Genomic DNA, 25,394 nt, shown 5'->3' on the forward strand with positions numbered 1-25,394 from the left:
TAATTTAATTTATTAATTTATATAGCGCCAAATCACGACAAAGTCGCACCAAGGCGCTTCACATAATTCACAACAACACAAATTAATTTAAATTCAAAATGAAAAGCAAGAAAAGCACAGTTAAAAGATAAAACACAGTAGAATAAAAAGAAATTACAAAGCAAACACAAACAGATTAAAAAATTAATGATAAGACAGTCTAAAAAAGTGGGTCTTCAGTCTTGATTTAAAAATCTCCACCGTGTCAGACTGCCGAATAACAGCAGGTAGATCCTTCCAAAGAGCCGGACCACGGTAGGAGAAGGCTCTATACCCCACAGACTTTTTGTTCATCCTCGGAACACACAGAAGCCCTGCGAACGCAAAGGCCTCGCAGGTACGTAGGGCTTAACCAAGTCCGCCAAGTAGGAAGGCGCCAGTCCATGAACAATTTTATAAACCAACAATAAAACTTTAAAATCCAGAATGGGAGTAATGTGGTCAAACCTTCTACTTTGTGTCAAAATTCTGGCAGCAGCATTCTGCACCAACTGAAGTCCTCGAATGCTAGACTGTGGCAGACCAGAAAATAAAGCATTACAATAATCCAATCTAGAAGAGACAAATGCGTGAATCAGAGTCTCAGCATCAGCCATAGACAGGATGGGGCGAATCTTTGCTATATTTCTCAGATGAAAGAAAGCAGTCCTCGTAATGTCCCTAATGTGGAGGTCAAAGGACAATGTAGGATCAAAGATTACCCCAAGGTTCCTCACTTTGTCAGTATAATGTATAACACATGAACCTAGGCTAAGCGCCAGCTGATCAAATTGGTGCCGATGTCTTGCTGGGCCAAGAACCATCATTTCAGTCTTATCAGAGTTCAAAAGTAGAAAGTTGCTAGACATCCAACTTCTCACTGCTGCAAGACAGTCCTGTAAAGATTTTATGTGGACAGGATTTCCAGCAGCTATCGGCATATACAACTGAGTATCATCAGCATAACAATGAAAAGCAACCCTGAAACGCCGCAAAATGTTCCCAAGGGGTGCCATATACAGGGAAAAAAGCAAGGGACCCAGAACAGATCCCTGCGGAACCCCGAACTTCATGCCCTTAAAGTCAGAGGTAGTGTCATTGCATAAAACACAATGGGAACGACCAGACAGATAAGACGTCAGCCACACAAGAGCACTTCCAGTAATCCCGAAACAGTTTTCTAGCCTATCAAGTAGAATATGATGATCAACTGTGTCAAACGCAGCACTGAGATCCAACAACACCAATGCTGTAGTAGTATCTGAGTCCATTGCTCGCAGAAGATCATTAACTACTTTAATAAGTGCTGTTTCTTTGGAGTGATGTCTTCTAAAAGCAGACTGCAGTGGCTCAAAAAGGTCATTCTCAGTAAAATAGTCCACAAGCTGCAGTGAAACCACCTTTTCCAGAATTTTAGAGCAGAATGATAGATTTGATATTGGCCTATAACTTTTCAATTCACCAGGATCAAGATTAGATTTCTTGAGTAGTGGTTTAACCACTGCAGATTTAAAACAATTTGGAACAGATCCAGAGTTTAAAGAAAGGTTAACAATTTCCAGCACAGTCGGCCCGAGAATGGGCCAAAGATCCTTAAACAATTTTGTTGGTATAGGATCAAATAAACAAGTTGTGCTTCTAGTAGACATCACGAGTTTCGTCAGCACACCTTGTGAGATACTGTTAAATTCCGTGAATCTAGGTAGCACCTCAGTAGTAGTCCCCAGCTCAGTAGCTGGATACAATGATTCAACCAAAGTATGCTGAGATGTGCTCAACCTAATATCTTCTATTTTCTTTTCGAAATAGTCCAGAAAGTCCTGTGCTGAAAAAGGAGAACGACCAACAGGTGGCTGTCCATGAATAAGAAATGCCACCGTATCAAACAAGAACTTTGAGTTATGCTTGTTTTTGTTGATCAATTCAGAATAATACGCCTGCTTCGTAGCCAATAAAGCATGCTTATAATCTAAATAGCTTCACGCCAGGCAAGGTGAAACACCTCTAGTTTGGAACTACGCCATTTCTGTTCCAACCCTCTAGCCTTCTTCCTAAGGTCATGCAAATAACTACTGAACCAGGGTGTCTGTGCTTTGGGAAGGCATGGCTTTAATAGAGGAGGCGCAATCTTATCAAGTGTGGTTTTTAGCACTAAATTCAGGCTATCTGCAAGACTGTCTACTGACTGAAATTTCATCAAGCTTGAAGTTAGGATTTCAGGTAGTCTTGCTTCGAGTTCAGTCAAAGTTGAAGGTTTAATTTGTCGCCGCAATGATAGGCAAGGTTGTTGCGCCACTAAACGCGGCAGCGTAATTGTAAACCTAATAAGCGAGTGGTCAGAGACCGCTGATGCAAGAGGCAGGATGTCGATATTTGTGACAGCAAGGCCACGTGCAAGAACCAAATCCAGAGTATTACCACTGATATGCGTTGAACCATGAACGAACTGCTGAAATCCTAATGCATCCATGATTTCCATAAATGATTTACCGAGGGGATCAGAGAGCTTATTTATATGAATGTTAAAGTCACCAATAATCAAAATGTTGTCAACACTAGTTGAAAGACTAGAGATGAACGTGCCAAATTCATCTAAAAAATCAGAATATGGGCCAGGAGGCCTGTAGAGTGACATAACATAGCTGATTTCCAGTTTTATGACCCTGACAGTACTTAGCATCATGGGCATAACGGAGAATCGGATGCTCAAATGAATTATATTTCTGACCCCCAACAGTTACTAAAATAAACCTGGATTTATAAATAAAAGCAACACCCCCGCCTTTCTTCACATCACGTGAAACGTTACTAAAAGTGTACTCCGGTGGGCAGGCCTCATTCAGAGGAAGGACAGCTGTGGATTTAATCCAGGTTTCACATAATCCAAGCATATCCAGACGATGATCCACAATTAAGTCATTCACTAGCAATGACTTCAGAGACAATGATCTGATGTTAATGAGACCCAAACTAAGGATCTCGGTGGGATCAGCAGGTTTTAATGAGGTCATGCCGAAGTTCTGCTCCTCAGCAGCCAGTGACGCAGCGTGTTTCAACGGCCGGAGGAGCTCAGGTGAAACGCCGCGTCTGCGAGTCCGCAGACGACAGCACTGGCGTAAAAACTCCGCAGCCCAGCGAGAGGCAGCAGCGGGAAGCTGCGGCACAAATGGGCACAGCTTTAGTGGAGCTGGTCCGGTCATCAGTTCAGGAACAGGACGAATCCAGCAGCCTCTCGTGCACAGTGCGCGCTCCCACGCCCAAAAATATCGTCCATCACAGAGGCGGCGAGGATCAGACCCTCTAGTGAAGGCTGCCAGGTAAAACGTAAGTTTCACCAACAGACCACTCCACTTTCTGTGCCTTCTAAAGCGCCTCCTCTGGAGAGGAACGCAAGGAAAACAGAGCAGGTGGAGCGGGACGTCCGCGAGCACAGGTGGCAGAGCAGGGCGGGGCCCTCCAAGCCCGGACCCAGACGACAGCAGCGGCTCATAAAGAGCATTAATGTCCAAGAGAGACTGGCAACCATACACAAGCAAGGCTGAAGTGTCCCGGCAGAACACACAGAGCAAAAACACAGCAACAAATAGCAAAAAACTTGACGAGCGACAGGGCTGACGGCATGCCAAACACACAGGCGCCATCTTCCTCCTTGTTTCTCCTTGATATTTGCCCTATTTGATATTTTCTCTCTGTTTAAGGTGCAGCTCTATCCAGAGACGGGAGTTGTATTTGTGCTGGCGACCCTCCTGTCCTGTGCACCAACAGCATTTCCTGTATATTCGTTTTGTGAATTGTTCTGTAATTTGTCTGTAGCATGGCCCAAGCAGAGGGTCACCCCTTTGAGTCTGGTCTGCTTGAGGCTTCTTCTTCAGAGGGAGTTTTTCCTTACCACTGCTGCTCTTGGGGTTAGTAAGGTTAGACCTTACTTGTGTGAAGCACCTTGAGGCAACTCTGTTGTGATTTGGTGCTATATAAATGAAAATAAATTGAAAATTGAAAATCATACTTTCACACCCTCATCTTGATCCTGGCAGCACTGTTCTGGATGTATTGCAGCTGCTGGATGTTCTTACTGGGGATCCAGTTTACAAGAACATGCATATTTAAATAGGATCATGGAAAGGGAGGAGTTTGGTATGTCTGTATGTGCGCTCAATTCCACGTTGATTGGGTTGTATAAAAGAAACATGCTTGGATCCATGTGTACGCACACTTTGATACATCTGGATATTTATGTGCATACAACAGTTTCTGAGTTTTAGTAGATGCCATGTTTCAGTAGGAAGTAGGAATCCACGCAAGTCTTTGTATATGGGGTCCATGGACTGGGCAAATGGCCAAATGCGTTTTAACAGATTTGATGGTGGCACTTCTACCCAACCCTTCCACCAGAGCACAGACCTGACGACACTGCTCCACCACCCCCCCCCCCACTAATAGCAACACTCAATACCCTCACGTTAATAGCAACTCCCTCACACCAATCCCTGCCAGCTCGACCCACATAATTCACCAATGACCTCACTCAACTGAAGTCACTTCCCAGCCCAACCCCTAGCCTCTCCATAACAACAGATCAGGTGAGGAAGGAGCTAAGGGATCAAGGCAAGGAAAGCACCTGACCCTGATAGCATCAACTGCAGAATACGTAAGGACTGTGGAGATCAACTCTGTGGAGTTCTTACGTACATTTACAACCTGAGCCTCAGGCAGAAGAAAGTTCCACTCCTGTGGAAAACATCATGAGTGGTTCCAGTTCCTAAGACTGGGAACCGTAGTGAGGCCAACCTCTTCAGGCCAGTGGCTTAAAGCTCTCACATGATGAAGACCTTGGAGAGGATTACTTTTAGCACCCCCTCCCCGAAACCTGGTGAACAGCGAGATGGACCCCCTGCAATTTGCGTATTGACCTGGCATCAATGTGGAACATGCTGTCATCTACCTGCTGCACAGGTCACTGTCACATCTGGAAAGTACTGGGAGCACTGTGAGAGTGATGTTTTTGACTTCTCCAGTGCCTTCAACACAATTCAGCCATCACTACTCAGGGGGAAGCTGGAAGGAGTTTTAATCAACTGTCACCTGGCTGCATGGACCATCAACTATGTCACCAACAGTCTGCAGTATGTAAGGCTTTGCCACTGTGTGTCTGATGTGATAGTCTCCAGCACGGGGGCGCTGGAGGTTACAGTGCTCTCTCCTTTCCTCTTCACGCTGTACACATCAGGCTTCAGCTACAACATGGACAGTTGTCATCTCCAGAAGTTTTCCAACAACACAGCCATTGTCGGACATGTGTCTGAGGGCAACTATCTGGAGTACAGGGAGGTCATCACTAACTTTGTTGCCTTGTGTGAACTGAACCACCTGTTACATCAATGCCAGCAAGACAAAGGAGGTTGTGATCAGCTTCAAATGGAAGGATCCTCACATTGTGCCTGTGAACACCCAGGGTTTAGACATAGAGACTATGGAGAAGTAAAAATACATGGGTGTTCACCTTAACAACAAACTGGACTGTACACACAATGCAGATGTCCTGTACAAGAAGGGCCAAAATCGTCTTCACCTGCTGAGGAGACTGAGGTCCTTTGCCATGTGCAGGAACTGTTGAAAACTTTTTAATGACTCTGTGGTGGCATCAGCCATATTTTACGCTGTGGTCTGCTGGAGCTGTGGAAGTCTATAGAGGTGCAGGAAGAGACTCAACAGATTAGTCAGAAGGGCTGGCTCTGTCCTGGAACATACTCTGGACCCCATAGAGGTGGTGGGTGAGAGGAGGATGTTAGCTAAGCTGACATCAATTATGGACAACCGCTCTCACTCCCTACATAAGACTGTGGGAGCCTTAAGTCGATTGCTGCATGCTCAGTGCAAAGCAGAACACATCTGCAGGACATTTATTCCAGTTGCAGTTAGACTGTATAATACCTCAAAATGTTTTTAGCACTATAACCACCTGCTGATTTTGCACTATTAACCACAACTACCACCACTTTTTCGTGCTTTATTATATGCACATGTGCAATTTATCCTCTGCAATAATTTTACTATAGCTATACCTATCTACTTATATATTCTATTTTTATGTAATCTGTTCACACCAGTATTTATGCATTCACCAGAAAACATTGCAATATACTTCAGTCACCTTTCCCTAATGTAAATATACTCAACAAAAATATAAACGCAACACTTTTGGTTTTGCTCCCATTTTGTATGAGATGAACTCAAAGATCTAAAACTTTTTCCACATACACAATATCACCATTTCTCTCAAATATTGTTCACAAACCAGTCTAAATCTGTGATAGTGAGCACTTCTTCTTTGCTGAGATAATCCATCCCACCTCACAGGTGTGCCATACCAAGATGCTGATTAGACACCATGATTAGTGCACAGGTGTGCCTTAGACTGCCCACAATAAAAGGCCACTCTGAAAGGTGCAGTTTTGTTTTATTGGGGGGGATACCAGTCAGTATCTGGTGTGACCACCATTTGCCTCATGCAGTGCAACACATCTCCTTCGCATCATCCGTGAAGAGAACACCTCTCCAACGTGCCAAACGCAAGCGAATGTGAGCATTTGCCCACTCAAGTCGGTTACGACGACGAACTGGAGTCAGGTCAAGACCCCGATGAGGACGACGAGCATGCAGATGAGCTTCCCTGAGATGGTTTCTGACAGTTTGTGCAGAAATTCTTTGGTTATGCAAATCGATTGTTCCAGCAGCTGTCCGAGTGGCTGGTCTCAGACGATCTTGGAGGTGAACATGCTGGATGTGGAGGTCCTGGGCTGGTGTGATTACACGTGGTCTGCGGTTGTGAGGCTGGTTGGATGTACTGCCAAATTCTCTGAAACGACTTTGGAGACGGCTTATGGTAGAGACATGAACATTCAATACACGAGCAACAGCTCTGGTTGACATTCCTGCTGTCAGCATGCCAATTGCACGCTCCCTCAAATCTTGCGACATCTGTGGCATTGTGCTGTGTGATAAAACTGCACCTTTCAGAGTGGCCTTTTATTGTGGGCAGTCTAAGGCACACCTGTGCACTAATCATGGTGTCTAATCAGCATCTTGGTATGGCACACCTGTGAGGTGGGATGGATTATCTGAGCAAAGGAGAAGTGCTCACTATCACAGATTTAGACTGGGTTGTGAACAATATTTGAGAGAAATGGTGATATTGTGTATGTGGAAAACGTTTTAGATCTTTGAGTTCATCTCATACAAAATGGGAGCAAAACCAAAAGTGTTGCGTTATGAGATCAATAAAGTTTAGCTTATCTTAGCTGACAGGTGAAACATCACTTATAATTTTTGCAAACTCCACATGATTAAGTATGTTTTAACAGCTTATGTTCCTCCTGCAACAAATATTACTATGACTACCACATCACGGTAACAGCAGGGTTATGGTAACTTAGCAACTGCAACAACAAAAAAAACAAAACAAAAAAACTGGAGAATTACCCATAATCCTTTTATCCTCCTATAGAGGCCATGCAGACACAAAATACACAAATCACCAATCTTCCAAAGAATGTTGCAAATAATAAGAATCAATAAAATTACTCAAAACGTCAGTCCTCACATTCCGTATAATGTCCACAAAGCTGTTAACAAGCATCAACATTACAAATGAAATTCTTTTTATGCACATCTTAAACTCTTAACATATTAACTTTTGCAAAACTAACTTGAACGTAGATATTTTATCACCATTGCACCCTCACTCTGGATGTGTTTAAGTTGATCCAAGCCTTAGCACTTAGTCATTTCCTTCTAGTTTTTCAGGTGACTAGCTACTTTGTACTCCAGGTGGAATTGAGGCCTTATCAGCAGCAGGACAGGGGCCCAGTGGCCACATCACACAGAATCCAGCTTTCCCTTTCCAACCCACATGATTGAACCCAATTTGACCGACTGGAGTCTGCAGGTTTTTCCTACATTTGTGTGCGACACAGAGACGGCGTGTACAAATATTGCATTAGAGTCTCCCTTATCTGCAGTCTGAGGTCCACAGAGCCATTATGAGCATATTTATGTCTTAATTAAAGGTCTTCAGTACATGCAGGGGGACCATGTATTAAATCTTTTAATTGGTTTTCACTTCTGTACAGTCAAGCTTCATTTCATTCAGCCAGGTGCTTTTGTTAAAAAAAAAAAAAAAAAAAAAAGTTTAAAATTGTGCCTTCATAAAGAGGAACAAACAAGAACTGGACACTCTGAGGGTGTATTTATTCAGATTTGAAAGTTGTCCCAGTAGGTCAGTCCATATCTGAGATCAACCCTAATACCCCATCACACATAGCTGGAATCATGCAGAGTGGCATCAGACTTATGAATCGACGCACATCCGAAAGGTCAGATTTCAGTTCCAAAACATTCTGACAGCCATCTGCGGAAGTCCACACAGTTGGTCAAAATCAGCCAGCGGGCCCGAGTGTGATGCACATGTTCATAATTCCTCAGGTGTGGTTGAGATGGGATGCCTATCTGACGGCGGTCCATGTGTTATCCATGTGATCCAAAACAATATGAGTGCATACAAGGGAACCTTGAGATAGATCTGGCATAGTATGCCTGTCGGTATGACCTGCAGTGCCACGTATAATAAAGTGCAAAGGAACTGATGAAATGTATGTGGCACGCTTCATCACAATAATAATTATGAATTATCATGTAGAGTGAATGTGAACAGCGGCTATCAAACTGAAAGCTCCATGTGCTACTGCGCGCATGGTGCCGCAAATCTGAACAGGCTGTTATATCCACAATGGACCTTACAGTACAATATTTGTCCATTCCTTCCCATGGGCGACGTAAATCATGTGAACTATTGTCTCCATCATAACACAGGCAGCTGCCTCTCTCTGTGCTGCGCAGTAACCGTCATTGCGCGCATCAGGCTCAGAGTTGGACGGATCTCAAGTTGCAATAAATGATCACCTTCTAACTCTGGAGGAGATATAACATGGAACTTGACAGGCCGTTACACCATTAATAAACATGCATCTTACCTCCAACAGCGGTCCAGGAGTGTTTCACAGCGCCAACTTGGACATGAAGCCAGGACAGCAGCCTGTGGTTAGAATAGAAAAAAATTAATTCCATGTGATAATCCCACCATCATGGTGTCCAGAGTTGCGTTGTGCTGCTGAAGTCAGCAAAAAAGATAAAAGAAAGTTCCTTGGAAAGGCTCCATCTGAGGGACAGCATGGCCAACTGCCAGCAAACTTTGGAGTGAAGCTGTGCAGTGGGAGGTTTAGTTGCCCATGCAGCGTTACGCACGCACACACACACACACACACACACACACACACACACACACACACACACACACACACACACACACACACACCCACACTGAGCTGAGTGATAATTACAGCCCCACCATGTGTGCGGAGTATGTGAGCGTGAGGAAAACAGCGCTCAGGTCTGCCATCCAGACATTTGGAGATTGGGCAGTCTGCAGCCCCTTTTATGGCAGTCTGACAGCTGTCTGTATCATCCAACTGCTGTCTACATGCACTTTGGATGCCGTCATGCAGGTGTGGATGAGGTACTCCGGATGTGTTCTGACAGAGCTGGCCATGCCTCTTTTCCTCCCGACTGCATCAGATTATGGCGATATGTGCCGTGTCGTGCATGCTTCTGGCACATTCTTGCTATGTGTGATGGGGGCTTAAGTTTCACTTAAATTGTATTTTCTATAGTTTTTGTTTTTTGTTTTTTTAATCCTTGACAGACACATTCACATATCTCAACTGACATGTCTCTGGTCCTTGGCCTTTGATATAGACACCTTGGAAGAGCTTATACAGCCATCATGTCTGTCAGGCTCGGCGGGTGCCAGGCACCTGAATTGTTAGGACCAAAAATGCAAACTCTCGGACAGGGCTTGGATGTAGAAGAGATCATAGTCTTTAATTCAGGCTCTGGTTCATTACACAGGTGAGCAGTCGGTGAGGCAGAAGCACAAACAGGGTCAGGCAAAAACGCAGTCATGGATAAGCAGGGTTCAGAGGCACAAGCAGACACAGACATCATGGGCGAGGCAAAAGGCAAAGTCAAAAATACAAAGCAGGATCAGGATTCATGGCAAAGCAAAAACAGGACTAGATACAGAGCTGGTATGTGTACAAAGACAACAAACGAGCAAGGGTGTGGTGGCTGGGTGGAGATTAAATAAGACAGGAGCTAACAAGGTGCACGTTAGGAACATTCAAGAAGGGGGCGTGGCTAGAGAACGAAGATACTACATTGTGCAAGACAGTGAGGGAGGACAACACAAGGTGGAGTGAAGAAAAGACAAATATATGTGAACAGGTGCACAGAGTGATAATCGGTATGCGAATGAGGTACGTTCAAACATTTTGAACCTGTGTAACAATTCATTTAGATTTGCTGGGTTTCATCATCATGACATTAAATTATTTTCACGATTACACATAATGCAGTTCAGGTTATATGATCAGTTGATTGCACTGTCCATTCATAAGTAGGAGCATGGAGCGCATTTGTTTTTTTTTTATTTCTGCTTCCCATTTTCTGTCAACCAATCACAGCTCTTAGAGGACTGCATCATACCTAGGAACGGGGTCAACCTCTCCTCACAAAGATAAAAGATTCTGTCCCCTCCTTGCTTATAGTTACTCTCTGCAATCTCTTGGATCTCTCTTAGGTTAGGATTCTTTGCCAGGAAATTTTAGGCTTAGTTAAGAGATCTTTCAGAGGGCTTTGAGTTGCACTGGGGATACAGGCCCAGGAATCTACAATTGCTTTTATGACTTTTTGTGAATGTCCACTGTGAACTTCACACACTTTTCTGCTGTACTGCAGCATGTCCACGGGATACAAACGCGTCCTCCTTAAGAGAACTTGGTGCTTCTATCCCGGAGCTCAAAATGAGGGTGAACCGTTTAAAGCACTTTTCTAAGCAAGCTTCAGAGGAATAAAGGGGAAAAAGGCAAGAGAAGAAATCAATGCTCGTCTCTGTTCAGATAAATGCATAGAGGCAGGCAGCATACGGCAGTAAGAGGCTAATCTGGGAGCCAACAGTACCATGAGCTGACAGAAGACACAGTAATCTAGGCTGGACCAGCACTATTCTGAGACAGAACGTTCTGTGTCTGAAAGATTACATTGTAATCTTGGACACTGAAATGATCCCAACACACACATACACACACATGCATGCATAGTGACTCTACCTGTGTTGGCCATGCACACAATGTGCTGGGAGAACACACAGATTGGAATTTGATTGAGGTGTGCTGCAAACAATAAGCAGAGAGGTGCAGAGGGATTGACATTGCAAAATAAATGAGATGCACTGTGCATATTGAATGACAGCGGACAAAAATCGTCTGCAGTAGCTGCTGGTGCATCCATGTGCTCCTGTGTGTATTCGTTCTTCCATAAATTGTTTTGATAAATGCCTCTTAGGTTTCTCTGCAGACTATTTATGGAATTCATTTTATTTGCATCTTGCCTTCCTTTTACTCTTTATGCGGGCACTTCTTTGGATAAACATAGCTTTGGCATTTTCCCACCTGTATGACTGTTGAGGCTGCGTGGAGCAATACAAGCACGAAAACAAAAATAACCACGAAAGAAATAAGGCATTCAAGAATACAAGAAGGAATAATAATATTAAAAGAGAAACATTAACATTAGATACTTTAGTCTAATTTCTTCAATTATATTTCTAGAATAAGTGAACTTGAGCGCACTCGGTAAATTGTCTTTATTTTGTATTCTTCCTTGTAGTTTGAAGCGCATGTGAATGAGGGCTCCACAGGTGTCGTGGTCAACCTGACAGTAGATGACAGAGATGATCCAGCCACAGGGGCATGGAGAGCAATCTACTCTATCATCAACGGAGATCCAACGCAAAGCTTCGAGATCCAAACCAACCCTGACAATAACGAAGGAATGCTGTCGGTTGTGAAGGTACATTTTAATTCCTCCTCTCTTCGAACTTCATCAGTGAGAGAATGTGCAGTAGCTGATGCCTTCTGGTTCTTTTTCCCTTTTTCAGCCTCTGGACTATGAGGCCACAGCTTTCCACACACTACTCATCAAGGTGGAGAACGAGGACTACTTGGTTCCCGACGTGGGCTACGGCCCCAGTTCCACAGCCACAGTCCACGTGACAGTTCTGGACATCAACGAGGGTCCGGTCTTCTTCCCTGACCCCCTGACAGTCACGCGAATGGAAAACATTCCCGTGGGAAGTTTTGTGGCCTCCCTCAACGCTACAGACCCAGATATCTTACAGAGCCAAAGCATCAGGTAAGAGGCTGGATGGGAGGTGGTTATCCCAAACCGAATGTAAGCCACTAAAGTTTGCTCATGAGTATAAACAACAAGAAGAGAAACAGACGGAGAAGCTTTTAGTAATAAAAGCTTCTCTGTTCATGTTCTGTAGCTGTTAGCTCAGTAATAAGCTTTTCTATTAGCAACACCCAAGTGTTGTTTGCAGTTGTGTTCCTTGAGCAGTACTGCACAGTTTTTCATTTTAAGGGCAATTTAATGTAGCTGATATTGTTTTCACTCTGCAGGAAAACACTTGCAAGGTGACACTGGGTTCTAATGTGTTGTCTAAAGTGCGATTTAGCCTGGAACGCTGTTTTTGTTTGTATGAACATTTTGATCTGTCATCTTTTTTGTAATTGGTTTCTCTGCAGTTTTAATCGTTTGACCTGTTTGCTCTCTTTGCCCATCAGCGTCAAGTAAACAAATCAAAAATACTGCCTGGACAATTAGTGTTTTATGAACACAGGCAAACCGCTCACCCCAGTTGACTCAGACATCAAAGACTGGGGCAGCTCATTAACTTAAACTCGGTTGGAGGAAAAAAGTATTCTCTTTAAAAAAAAAAAATGGCATCATCACTACAGGAGCAGTATTAGTTTCACGGTGGGCTATAAAAAAATTATTTTCTTTAGCTGCCAGAGGGAGCCCCATTGTGCATGCTGCAAGTTCTTTTTACAAGACAGAAAACAAATCCTTCCATTTATTGCCTTTCAGGCCTCATTTATACCCAATTTAGATTGCTCTTTTCCTGCACCCTTAGAGTTATACATCATGTTAAGTAAACGCGTGGGGACAATAATGACCCAATGAAATAAAAGCCACCACATCATGACTTTACGGCTCAAATTATTGATGCCGGTTCATGTGCTGTAAAAGTTGCTCATTGTGCCACAATCGCATTATGTGGAGTCATTTCACTGAATGTGGTGTGTGAGCCAGGTCATAAAGATCAGGTCGGGTTGTATAAGTGTTACATTTCAAAAAGGCAGAGGTCTCATTGTGGCTTCTGAATACTAATCCAGGATTTCCATAGTAAAATTCTGAAGCGCAGAAACATAAAGAGTGCTGCACTCCTTCAGCTTTCATCCACCTTAAGATAATCTACTGCACTTTCCATACCTGTCAATAATTTCAGTGTTTTCCCCTTTTTTAATCATACACTCAGTCAGTTTCTCAAAACAACCCCCCCCCCCCCAACCCCCATCCCCAGTGCAATATGTTATACCCCATCACACATAGCGCCAGACTTATGAATTGGCACACATCCGAAAGGTGTCAGATTTCAGTTCCAAAACCTTCTGACAGCCATCTCCGGAAGTCGACACAGTTTGTCAAACTCTGCTGGTGGCCCCGAGTGTGTCGCACATGTTCATAATTCGCCAGGCGCCATCGAGATGGGAAACCTATACGACGGCAGTCCATGTGTTATCTGAGGACCATCTAACCGCAATTTACATATTTTGATGGTGGCAAAATGGGATCCGAAATGAGTTGAGCGCATATGACGGAACCTCAAGATAGATCTGGCACGGTATGCCTGCTGATATGACCTGCACATCCCACTATAATAATGTCCACCCCCCCTTCCCCCAGAGCCAGAGGAACTGTTGAAATGTATGTGACACACTTCATCGTGATAATAATTATGAATTATTATCATGTACAGTAAATGTGAACAGCAGCTGTCAAAGCGAAAGCTCCGTGTGCTGCTGCGCACATGATGCCGCAAATCTGAACAGGCTGTTATAGCCACAATAGACCTTACAGTACAGATATTTGTCCATTCCGTCCCATGGGCGATGTAAATAATGGGAACTATTGTCTCCATCATAACACGGCAGCTGCCCCTCTCTGTGGTGCGCAGTAATGCATCATTGCGTGCATCAGGCTCAGAGTTGAACGCTTCTCACGCTTTAATATATGATCACCGTCTAACTCTGTATATGACATGGAACTTGTGGCAGGCTGTTACACCATTAATAAACATGCATCTCACCCCTAACAGTGGTCCAGGAGTGTTTCACAGCGTGCACGTTAAGGTGAAGCCAAGACAGCAGCATGCTGTTAATATCCTCTCACCCAAAATGAAAAAAATAATCCCATGTGATAATCCAACCATCGCGGCGTCCAGAGTTGCGTTTTGCTCCTGAAGTCAGCAAAAAAGGAAAAAGAAAGTTCCCTGGAAAGGCTCTGTCCGAAGCAGGGTGTTGCGAAAGTGTCGTGACACGGACCCACAACAGGGGGCGTAAATGAACGGACAATGAAAGAGTCAAATATGAACACTTTACTGTTGTGAAAAGCACAACCAAACACAGCAGATTGCAGAATAAGTACAATAGTCAAGTAGCAAAGGTGGCGTGTGGGCAGGCTCGAGGATAGAAGACGTCTGTCCTGAGAAGAACCGGAACCACACGATTTCCTCCTCAGCCGAACCAAGAGAATACTGGAGCCGCCAAATCCCGAACACCCCAGGTGGCCACTGTCTCCGCGTGTCGGATCTGGTACTGCTGGCGAGGAGCAGAGACAATCAAATGTGGGTGTGTGAACACCCAGTAACAACAACGGTGGGAATTCCACCTCCACCTCTAACACACACTCGTGCAGCGTCTGTTTAACCACTTATCTGACGGGAAGTAGGACGAAACAGTCGCGACCCACGCCGGTCCTCTGGTTAGACAGCTGCAACACAATAGCACTTGGAATCAATCAATGCAGGCAGAGAAAGTTACCTCCTAAGGTAGACGATATCTCAGCAACGAGGTGGAGATGACGTCCGGTCTTTATGGAATAGCATGATGAAGTGTAGATGGGTGACAGCTGTCAAGAGATAATGAGTGACAGCTGTCACCCCCGGCTGTGTCCATGGCGGCAGCGCCCTCTCGTGCCTGAAGCCCGCACTTCAGGCAGGGCTCCCTCTGGTGGTGGGCCAGCAATACCTCCTCTTCTGGCGGCCCACACAACAGGACCCCCCCCTCAACGGGCGCCTCCTGGCGCCCGACCAGGCTTGTCCGGGTGACGGCGGTAGAAATCGGCCAGGAGGGCCGGGTCCAGGATGAAGCTCCTCTTCACCCAGGAGCGTTCTTCGGGTCCATACCCCTCCCAGTCCACCAAATACTGGAACCCCCGGCCCATCCGACAGACATCCAGGAGCCGGCGCACTGTCCAAGCCGGCTCCCCGTCGATGATCCGGGCAGGAGGCGGCGCCGGTCCGGGAGCACAGAGAGGTGAGGTGCGGTGGGGTTTGATTTTTGACACGTGAAAAACCGGGTGGATCCGCAGTGAAGCTGGGAGTCGGAGCTTCACTGCGGCAGGACTGAGGATTTTGAGGATTTCAAACGGTCCAATGTACCTGTCCTTGAGCTTTGGAGAGTCCACCTGGAGGGGGAAGTCCTTCGTGGAAAGCCACACCTCCTGCCCGGGCTGGTAAGCAGGGGCCGGGGACCGCAGCGGTCTGCATGGGTCTTCACCCTTGTCCGGGCCTTTAACAAGGCAGAATGGGCGGAGCACCACACCCGACGGCACTTCCGCAGGTGGGCCTGGACCGAGGGCACACCGACCTCTCCCTCCACCACGGGAAACAGCGGGGGCTGTTACCCCAAACACACCTCAAATGGGGAGAGGCCGGTGGCAGAGGACACCTGGCTGTTATGTGCGTACTCGATCCAGGCCAGATGTTCACTCCAGGCCGTCGGGTGGGCGGACGTCACACAGCGCAAGGCTTGCTCCAATTCCTGATTGGCCCGTTCTGCCTGTCCATTGGTCTGCGGGTGATACCCGGACGAGAGGCTCACAGTGGCCCCCAGTTCCCGGCAGAAGCTCCTCCAGACGTGTGAGGAAAACTGGGGACCACGATCAGAGACGATGTCGGTAGGTATCCCATGCAGACGGACTACGTGGTGGACCAGGAGGTTTGCAGTCTCCTGGGCTGTGGGGAGCTTCGGGAGGGCCACGAAGTGGGCCGCCTTGGAGAACCGGTCCACTATCGTGAAGATGGTTGTCATGCCCTGGGACGGCGGGAGGCCCGTGACAAAATCCAGACCGATGTGGGACCAGGGGCGATGAGGCACAGGAAGTGGCTGAAGAAGTCCCTGTGCCTTCTGGTGGTCTGCCTTGCCCCTGGCACAGGTGGTGCAGGCCTGGATATATTCCCGGACGTCGGCCTCCAGGGATGCCCACCAGAAGCGCTGCCGGACCACTGCCACGGTCCGTCGCACCCCCGGATGACAGGAGAGCTTAGAACCGTGACAGAAATCCAAGACAGCAGCTCTTGCCTCTGGTGGGACGTAGAGTCTGTTCTTCGGCCCTGTTCCGGGGTCCGGGCTCCGTGCCAGGGCCTCCCGGACGGTCTTCTCCACGTCCCAGGTGAGGGTGGCCACGATAGTGGACTCCGGAATGATGGGCTCCGGTGGATCCGACAGCTCAGTCTTGACTTCATCTTCATGCACCCGGGACAAGGCATCCGATCTCTGGTTCTTGGTCCCGGGGCGGTAGGTGATCCGGAAGTCAAAACGCCCGAAGAACAGTGACCAGCGGGCTTGCCTGGGGTTCAGCCGCCTGGCGGTCCTGATATACTCCAGGTTCCGATGGTCAGTGAAAACCGTGAACGGCACAGACGCTCCCTCCAACAGGTGTCTCCACTCCTCAAGAGCCTCTTTCACCGCAAGGAGTTCTCGATTGCCGACGTCATAGTTCCGTTCAGCTGGGGTCAACCTGCGGGAAAAATAGGCACACGGGTGAAGGACCTTATCGGTCTCTCCGCTCTGGGATAGCACGGCTCCTATCCCTGAGTCAGAGGCGTCCACTTCGACCACAAACTGGCGGCCAAGGTCGGGCTGCACCAGCACTGGTGCAGTCGAGAACCATCGTTTCAACTCCTTGAATGCGGCTTCGCACCGATCCGACCAGGTGAAGGGGACTTTAGGAGAGGTCAGGGCTGTCAGGGGGCTAACTACCTGGCTATAGCCCTTTATGAACCTCCTGTAGAAATTTGCAAAGCCGAGGAACTGTTGCAGCTTCCTCCAGCTTGTAGGTTGGGGCCAATCTCTCACCGCCGCAACCTTGGCCGGATCAGGGGTGACGGAGTTAGAGGAGATGATAAACCCCAGGAAGGACAAAGAAGCGCGGTGAAACTCACACTTCTCGCCCTTCACAAACAGCCGGTTCTCCAACAACCGCTGCAGGACCTGACGTACATGCTGGACATGAGTCTCAGGGTCCGGGGAAAAGATGAGAATATCGTCCAGATATACGAAGGCGAATTGGTGCAGGAAGTCCCGCAAGACATCGTTTACCAAAGCTTGGAACGTTGCGGGGGCGTTAGTGAGGCCGAACGGCATGACCAGGTACTCAAAGTGACCTAACGGGGTGTTAAATGCCGTCTTCCATTCGTCTCCCTTCCGGACCCGAACCAGGTGATACGCATTCCGAAGATCCAATTTTGTAAAGATTTTGGCTCCATGCAGAGGGGTGAACACGGAATCCAACAAGGGCAACGGGTATCGATTGCGAACCGTAATCTCATTCAGCCCCCTGTAATTGATGCATGGACGGAGTCCGCCATCTTTCTTGCCCACAAAAAAGAAACCTGCACCCATCGGGGAGGTGGAATTTCGGATCAACCCGGCAGCTAATGAGTCCCGGATGTAGGTCTCCATTGATTCGCGTTCAGGTTGTGAGAGGTTGTACAGCCTGCTGGACGGGAACTCCATGCCTGGTATCAAATCAATGGCACAATCGTACGGACGGTGCGGAGGAAGAGTGAGTGCCAGATCCTTGCTGAAGACGTCAGCAAGATCGTGATACTCAACTGGCACCGCTGTCAGATTGGGAGGGACTTTGACCTCCTCCTTAGCCTGTAAACCGGGAGGAACCGAGGATCCTAAACACACCCGATGGCAGGTTTCGCTCCACTGAACCACCACCCCAGACGGCCAATCAATCCAGGGATTGTGTTTCAACATCCAAGGGAAGCCCAAAATCACGCGGGAGGTAGAAGGAGTCACAAAAAACTCGATCTCCTCTCGATGATTCCCAGACACTACCAGAGTTACTGGCTGTGTCTTGTGCGTGATTAAAGGGAGAAGGGTGCCATCTAGTGCCCGCACCTGCAACGGTGAAGGCGGCACCACCAGAGGGAGCCCTGCTTCCCTAGCCCATCTGCTATCCAGCAGATTCCCTTCTGACCCCGTGTCCACCAGTGCTGGGGCTTGAAGGGTTAAATCCCCACTCAGGATTGTAACTGGGAGTCGTGTGGCAATACGTGTGTGTCCCACGTGCATGTTATGACCCCCCTTTAGCCCAGTCTCTAAAGGCGAGTGTTATCGTTTTGGCCGTTTGGGGCAGTTTCTCTGCATATGCTCCTTTGAGCTGCAGAAAAAGCACTCCCCGTGGACCAGCCTCCTCATTCTGTCATTTGATCTTATATTGGCCCTGCGCATTTCCCTAGCAACACCAGCAGGGGGTGCTGTTGCCCCACGGAGCACTGCGGCTGTGGAGCGTGGGGAGGGCGGAACCTTTTCAGACCCGGAAGGGAGAGGGACGGCGCGTGCCCGGTCACGTCCTTCGTCTCGCTCCCGACGGCGTTCCTCTAACCGATTGTCTAACCGTATAACAAGATCAATAAGTCCATCCAAATCCCGCGGTTTGTCCTTGGCCACCAGGTGCTCCTTCAGGACCGACGACAGTCCGTTTATGAAGGCGGCGCGGAGCGCAGCGTTATTCCAGCCGGACCTCGCAGCCGCAATGCGGAAGTCGACTGCATAAGCGGCTGCGCACCGGCGTCCCTGTCTCATTGACAGCAGCACAGTTGAAGCGGTCTCTCCTCTATTAGGGTGATCAAACACTGTTTTGAACTCCCTCACAAACCCAGTGTACGTATGAAGGAGCCGTGAATTTTGCTCCCAAAGCACCGTAGCCCAAGCGCGTGCCTCTCCTCGAAGCAGATTAATTACATAAGCTACTTTACTAGCATCAGACGCGTACATGACGGGACGTTGTGCAAAGATGAGCGAACACTGCATGAGAAAGTCCGCGCACGTCTCCACACAACCTCCATACGGCTCTGGGGGGCTTATGTATGCTTCAGGGGATGGTGGGAGGGGTTGTTGAACGACCAGTGGAACGTTTATATCCTGCACAGGGTCGACAGGAGGAGGAGCTGCAGCAGCGCCCTGAGCGCTCGTTGCCACCTGTGCGGAGAGAGCCTCCACCCTGCGGTTCAGGAGGATGTTTTGCTCGGTCATCTGATCCAACCGAGCCGTAAAGGCGGTGAGGATGTGCTGCAACTCACCAATCACGCCTCCTGCAGACGCCTGTGCACCCTGCTCTCCCATTGGCCATTCAATGGCTGGGTGACGCCCCTCGGAGTCCATGACGCTGGCCGAGATATCCTGTTGGGAAAGTGTCATGACACGGACCCACAACAGGGGGCGTAAATGAACAGATAATGAAAGAGTCAAATATGAACACTTTACTGTTGTGAAAAGCAGAACCAAACACAGCAGATTACAGAATAAGTACAATAGTCAAGTAGCAAAGGTGACGTGTGGGCAGGCTCGAGGATAGAAGACGTCTGTCCTGAGAAGAACCGGAACCACACGATTTCCTCTGCCGCCGAACCCGGAGAATACTGGAGCCTCCAAATCCCGAACACCCCAGGTGGCCACTGTCTCCGCGTGTCGGATCTGGTACTGCTGGCGAGGAGCAGAGACAATCAGATGTGGGTGTGTGAACACCCAGTAACAACAACGGTGGGAATTCCACCTCCACCTCTAACACACACTCGTGCAGCGTCTGTTTAACCACTTATCTGACGGGAAGTAGGACGAAACAGTCGCAACCCACGCCGGTCCTCTAGTTAGACAGCTGCAACACAATAGCACTTGGAATCAAACAATGCAGGCAGAGAAAGTTACCTCCTAAGGTAGACGATATCTCGGCAACGAGGTGGAGATGACGTCCGGTCTTTATGGAGTAGGATGATGAAGTGTAGATGGGTGACAGCTGTCAAGAGATAATGAGTGACAGCTGTCACCCCCGGCTGTGTCCGTGGCGGCAGCGCCCTCTCGTGCCTGAAGCCCGCACTTCAGGTAGGGCGCCCTCTGGTGATGGGCCAGCAGTACCTCCTCTTCTGGCGGCCCACACAACACAGGGGAGAGCATGGCACAATGCCAGCAAACTTTAAGTGGAGATGTCCAGTGGCATGCGCACGCACGTTTGCCCCACTTGCACGCTTAGTGGCCCATGCAGCGTTATGCATATACACACACACACACACACGGCTGAGTGATAATTGCAGCCCAACGCATGTTTGTGCACAGGCACGTGCTGCACACTCGTGCACACATGTGCATGAAGAACACAGCGCTCCAGTCCCATGTTTGGATCACGACATGCCATGAGACTGCCATCCAGACGTTTGATCGGGCAGTCTGCAGCACCTTTTATGGCCATCTGACAGCAATCTGTATCATCCATCTGTTGTCTACATGCACTTTGGATGCCATTGTGCAGGTGTTGACGAGGTAATCCAGATGTGTTCTAACAGAGCTGACCACACCTCTGTTCCTCCCGACTGCATTGGATTATAGCATTATTTGCCGTGTCGGGCATGCTTCTGGCAAACTGTGGCAGGGATGGGATTTGAACCTGGAGCCTTCTGAACTGAAACCAAGTGTATTAACCACTTGTATTTCTTTTAAAAAGCCTCTTAACTCAACCAATAATTTGCATCACTTTTTACCAAAATTGGAGCAACATTAATGGCCCCTTCACACATGTATGAATCAGGGTAAATCACAGTGAAACAGCTCGTATGAGTGAACCACGAAAACATTGAGCTGACATCAGGAGTAACATGTAGTCAGGCAGGCATGAACGAACACAGTGTGAGCAGCCGGAGCATGGGTATCCACATTGTACAGCTGCTGTGAAACAAATAAAATAAATAAACACATGCCACCCATGGGATTCGACCTGCAATTTACATAAGCTCTGATTGCCAGCCAGAAATTTTACCACTGAGCTACCATCACTGTCCTATAAAAGGTGTGGGAAAATGCCTGAAATCAACAAGGAGATAGACATATTTAAAAAATAAATAAATAAAACCACACACCATAAAAACACCACATTTTATTAAATCCCTCTTATGCAGTGAACAATATAAGTATGAGTCATCTGTTCCTCTGTAGATGACCCATGGTCACAGACACACACTCATCAAATGACATGAATGGAGGACTGCGCTCTTATCATGTCCACATCTACTGGCCTGGCATGTTCAGCCAGCCCCATGCGCATGTCCGGCCTGGCACACGTGTCCTGTGGACGGTGCGCCACAGCACAGACACCACGCCATGTAGAACAGAGCTCACATGGGTGACGTGACATTCAGATCGCCTGCTGCATGTTATGATCTGATTGTCCGTATCACCTGGGGCAACCTGTCAGTGCGCACGCCGTGTGCTCGCTTGCTGCAGCCCGTCGCAGCAGCGATATATGTTTTTATGTATGTCCACGTGAGGACAGCAAGCAGACACACATGCGTCACAGTGGACAGTTGTAAGTTCATGTCCGTGGTGCAACACATGCGATTCACACGTACAGCACATGTTGCAGGAGGACCTGACACTCTGGCATGCCATATGTGCATTGCTGTTTTGCAACGCCACACTCGTGGGGGCACTTAGACACATTTCACAGCCAGCTCAAAAGTAGTCATCTGCTCACTATTTTTGTGGTTACAGCATGAATGGCCACACATTTTCTAAGTGCCAAGTGAGCGGTGTCAGATGTTCATGTGTGTCACCTGGAATTTGGCCGACATCTGCCACGAGAGGGTTCAATGGGCTCTCACAGGGCACTCTGTTTTTCAGCCGCTGATGTGCACAAATAGTTGTAGCAACAGGTGTACGAGGCGTTGGCGGCAGCTCCAATTTTACATGTATTGCATACGATTCCTGCTTTGTGCGCAATTCAGCCACATTTGTGCTATGTGTGAAGGGGCCCTAACCTTTCACCCCTGTACAAACTGAAATTGACCTTTGTCATCTTTTTTGCTATTTTTACCCCATAAATCTATAACATTCAAACTACACATTTCTGGAATCTTGATGATCAGATAAATAATTTGGTATACCTTTTCAATATGATTGAAATTTTCACCACTGTGTGATTCTTCATTGTCTCCTGTAGGTCATTAGAGGTCAGCTCTAGGATGCCCCAAACCAAAAAATAAACATTAATTAATTTAGAATGTGTGGCAAATTTGGTGCCTTTATGACATGAGCAATTGTTATTGAGATTTTAGCTAAGATGCACCACTAAAACAAAAGGCTGTTTAATGTTACGTTTCCATTCTAATGATAATTTGTGTTTGTGAATCTTGAGATTTCAGTATATCGCACCGGACTATAAATTGCAGGACTTTTCAAACTAGTAAACAAGCTGCAACTTGTACTCCGGAAATTACAGTACCTGCTTTAAACAAAACTTACATCCAACATTTTTGCTTTATTTCTGTCATACATCATGCATGTCCAAATCAGAACAGCTGCTTGCTCTGTGGAACACGCCCACTGAACTGCTTTCCACTCTGTGTGATGCGCCCACATCCTCTTTTGGAGGAAGGTGGACTTTTCATGTGTTATATTGCTCTTGCTCCCCGATTATTTGGAGAAACGATGTGACGAGTAGCAGCTCCTTGACCTTTAAAGCAACATTCACAAAACAAATAGTTTCTTATGACATCGAAAATGGTTTTCACAAGATCCTCAGTGTCACTCTTGTAATATTGGCTCCAAATTTGAATGTTTTAAGACACTAGAGGCCTCATTTATCAATGATGAGTATGCACAGAAACAATGCAGCTGCCCTTTTCGCCAAATAAATATAAAGAATGTGTGATGAGAACGTGTGTACACTGCACACGTTTTTGTCTTCATCGCATTTGAACAAAAAGCTGGCTTTACACGTGCCTGCCTGAACAAGCCTAGACATGTCCTGTTTTGTCAATGTGCTTATTCACTCAGTCAGTCTTCAACTGCTTACTCCGATTCAGTGTCATGGGGGGATGGAGCCTATCCCAGCAGTCATAGGGCGTGAGGTGGAGTGCACCCTGGGCAGGATGCCAGTCTGTCGCGGGGCCCCAATGTGCCTAATTAAAGTAAAAAAATAACAGCAAATTATTCTGATTAAATATGCCAACGTGGCCCAAAATAGGATCTTAATTGTTCCTCACTGGTATGTGTTAGAATATGCAGACATTTTTATGGACTTACTGACAGAACTTTTGCAGACCCACTCACTGTCTAACTCCATTATGCCCAGTGGTGGGCACAGATAACCAAAACATTAACGTTGATAACAGATAATCAGATAACTGAAAAGTTATCTTCAATAAAGCTAAAACTATAAACCATCCAAAAATGTATTGGAAGTTACAGATAACCGATAAATTCCAGTATTATCTCCGGTACACTTGCAACTACTAACAAGCTGATTTTGAGTTTTAACACCACGATCGCTTTTGGAAGCATCAAAAGTGACAACAGACCCAAACAATGAGTTAGCACTGCTGTCTTTGAGTGTCCTGCTTCCTGCTGGAAGCTCCAGTTTACTACATGGCTTCCAACACAGAAGGAACTGAGAGGAGCCACAAAGCTCAACTCTCTACTCAATCACAACGCTGCTGTCAGGCCAAGGTCTTGGAAAATAAAGCAGTGCTGAGTTATGGTTTGGTGTATAAATAAAATGAATACTGATAGAATAACTCCATTAATGTCAATTCAAATCAAATCAATTTTATTTATATAGCACCAAATCACAACAAACAGTTACCCCAAGGCGCTTTATATTGTAAGGCAAGGCCATACAATAATTACGGAAAAACCCCAACGGTCAAAACGACCCCCTGTGAGCAAGTAAAGCAGGTGGTTGGCTCTCACTGCGGTATTGTATCACTTCCTGTTCCGGAGCACAGCGGTGTTTTTCTGTATCTGTTAGCTGTTTAATCTGCGCAGTGAGATTGATCTAGTTATCTAGATTACGATTTGTTTCCCAGTGTAATCTTTACGTGCCTTAACTAAAGCACTCCTTCTGCTGAATCACCTCTAAATTATTTACACATTATTCACTTTGCGTGTTTTTAGGAATCCGCTAGCTTAGCGTAGCTACTAGCTCTTAGCCAATTTAGCATGGCGGCTTCTCCTGTCTCTCCCGCACTTTTCTGCTCTGGGTGTGAAATGTTTAGTTATTCCTCGGCCTCCTTTAGCAGTAACGGTACTTGTAATAAGTGTAGCTTATTCGTAGCTTTGGAGGCCAGGCTGGGCGAATTGGAGACTCGGCTCCGCACCGTTGAAAATTCTACAGCTAGCCAGGCCCCTGTAGTCGGTGCGGACCAAGGTAGCTTAGCTGCCGTTAGTTCCCCCCTGGCAGATCCCGAGCAGCCGGGAAAGCAGGCTGACTGGGCGACTGTGAGGAGGAAGCGTAGCCCTAAACAGAAGCCCCGCCAACCCGTTCACATCTCTAACCGTTTTTCCCCACTCGACGACACACCCGCCGAGGATCAAACTCTGGTTATTGGCGACTCTGTTTTGCGAAATGTGAAGTTAGCGACACCAGCAACCATAGTCAATTGTCTTCCGGGGGCCAGAGCAGGCGACATTGAAGGAAATTTGAAACTGCTGGCTAAGGCTAAGCGTAAATTTGGTAAGATTGTAATTCACGTCGGCAGTAGTGACACCCGGTTACGCCAATCGGAGGTCACTAAAATTAACATTAAATCGGTGTGTAACTTTGCAAAAACAATGTCGGACTCTGTAGTTTTCTCTGGGCCCCTCCCCAATCAGACCGGGAGTGACATGTTTAGCCGCATGTTCTCCTTGAATTGCTGGCTGTCTGAGTGGTGTCCAAAAAATGAGGTGGGCTTCATAGATAATTGGCAAAGCTTCTGGGGAAAACCTGGTCTTGTTAGGAGAGACGGCATCCATCCCACTTTGGATGGAGCAGCTCTCATTTCTAGAAATCTGGCCAATTTTCTTAAATCC

At 47.0% G+C, this 25,394-nt stretch overlaps 1 protein-coding gene across 1 annotated transcript in view; it reads left to right on the forward strand.

Annotated features, from left to right (window-relative positions):
- Window positions 1–25,394, forward strand: part of cdh13 (cadherin 13, H-cadherin (heart)) — a 1,165,005-nt gene that overhangs the window by 947,077 nt on the left and 192,534 nt on the right. The window contains 2 exon segments of the mRNA XM_034177015.1: window positions 11,800–11,982; window positions 12,071–12,324. Coding sequence (XP_034032906.1) covers window positions 11,800–11,982; window positions 12,071–12,324 — 437 coding nt within the window.

Source organism: Thalassophryne amazonica, chromosome 8 (genome assembly GCF_902500255.1).
Source record: "Thalassophryne amazonica chromosome 8, fThaAma1.1, whole genome shotgun sequence".
Taxonomy (NCBI): Eukaryota; Metazoa; Chordata; class Actinopteri; order Batrachoidiformes; family Batrachoididae; genus Thalassophryne; species Thalassophryne amazonica.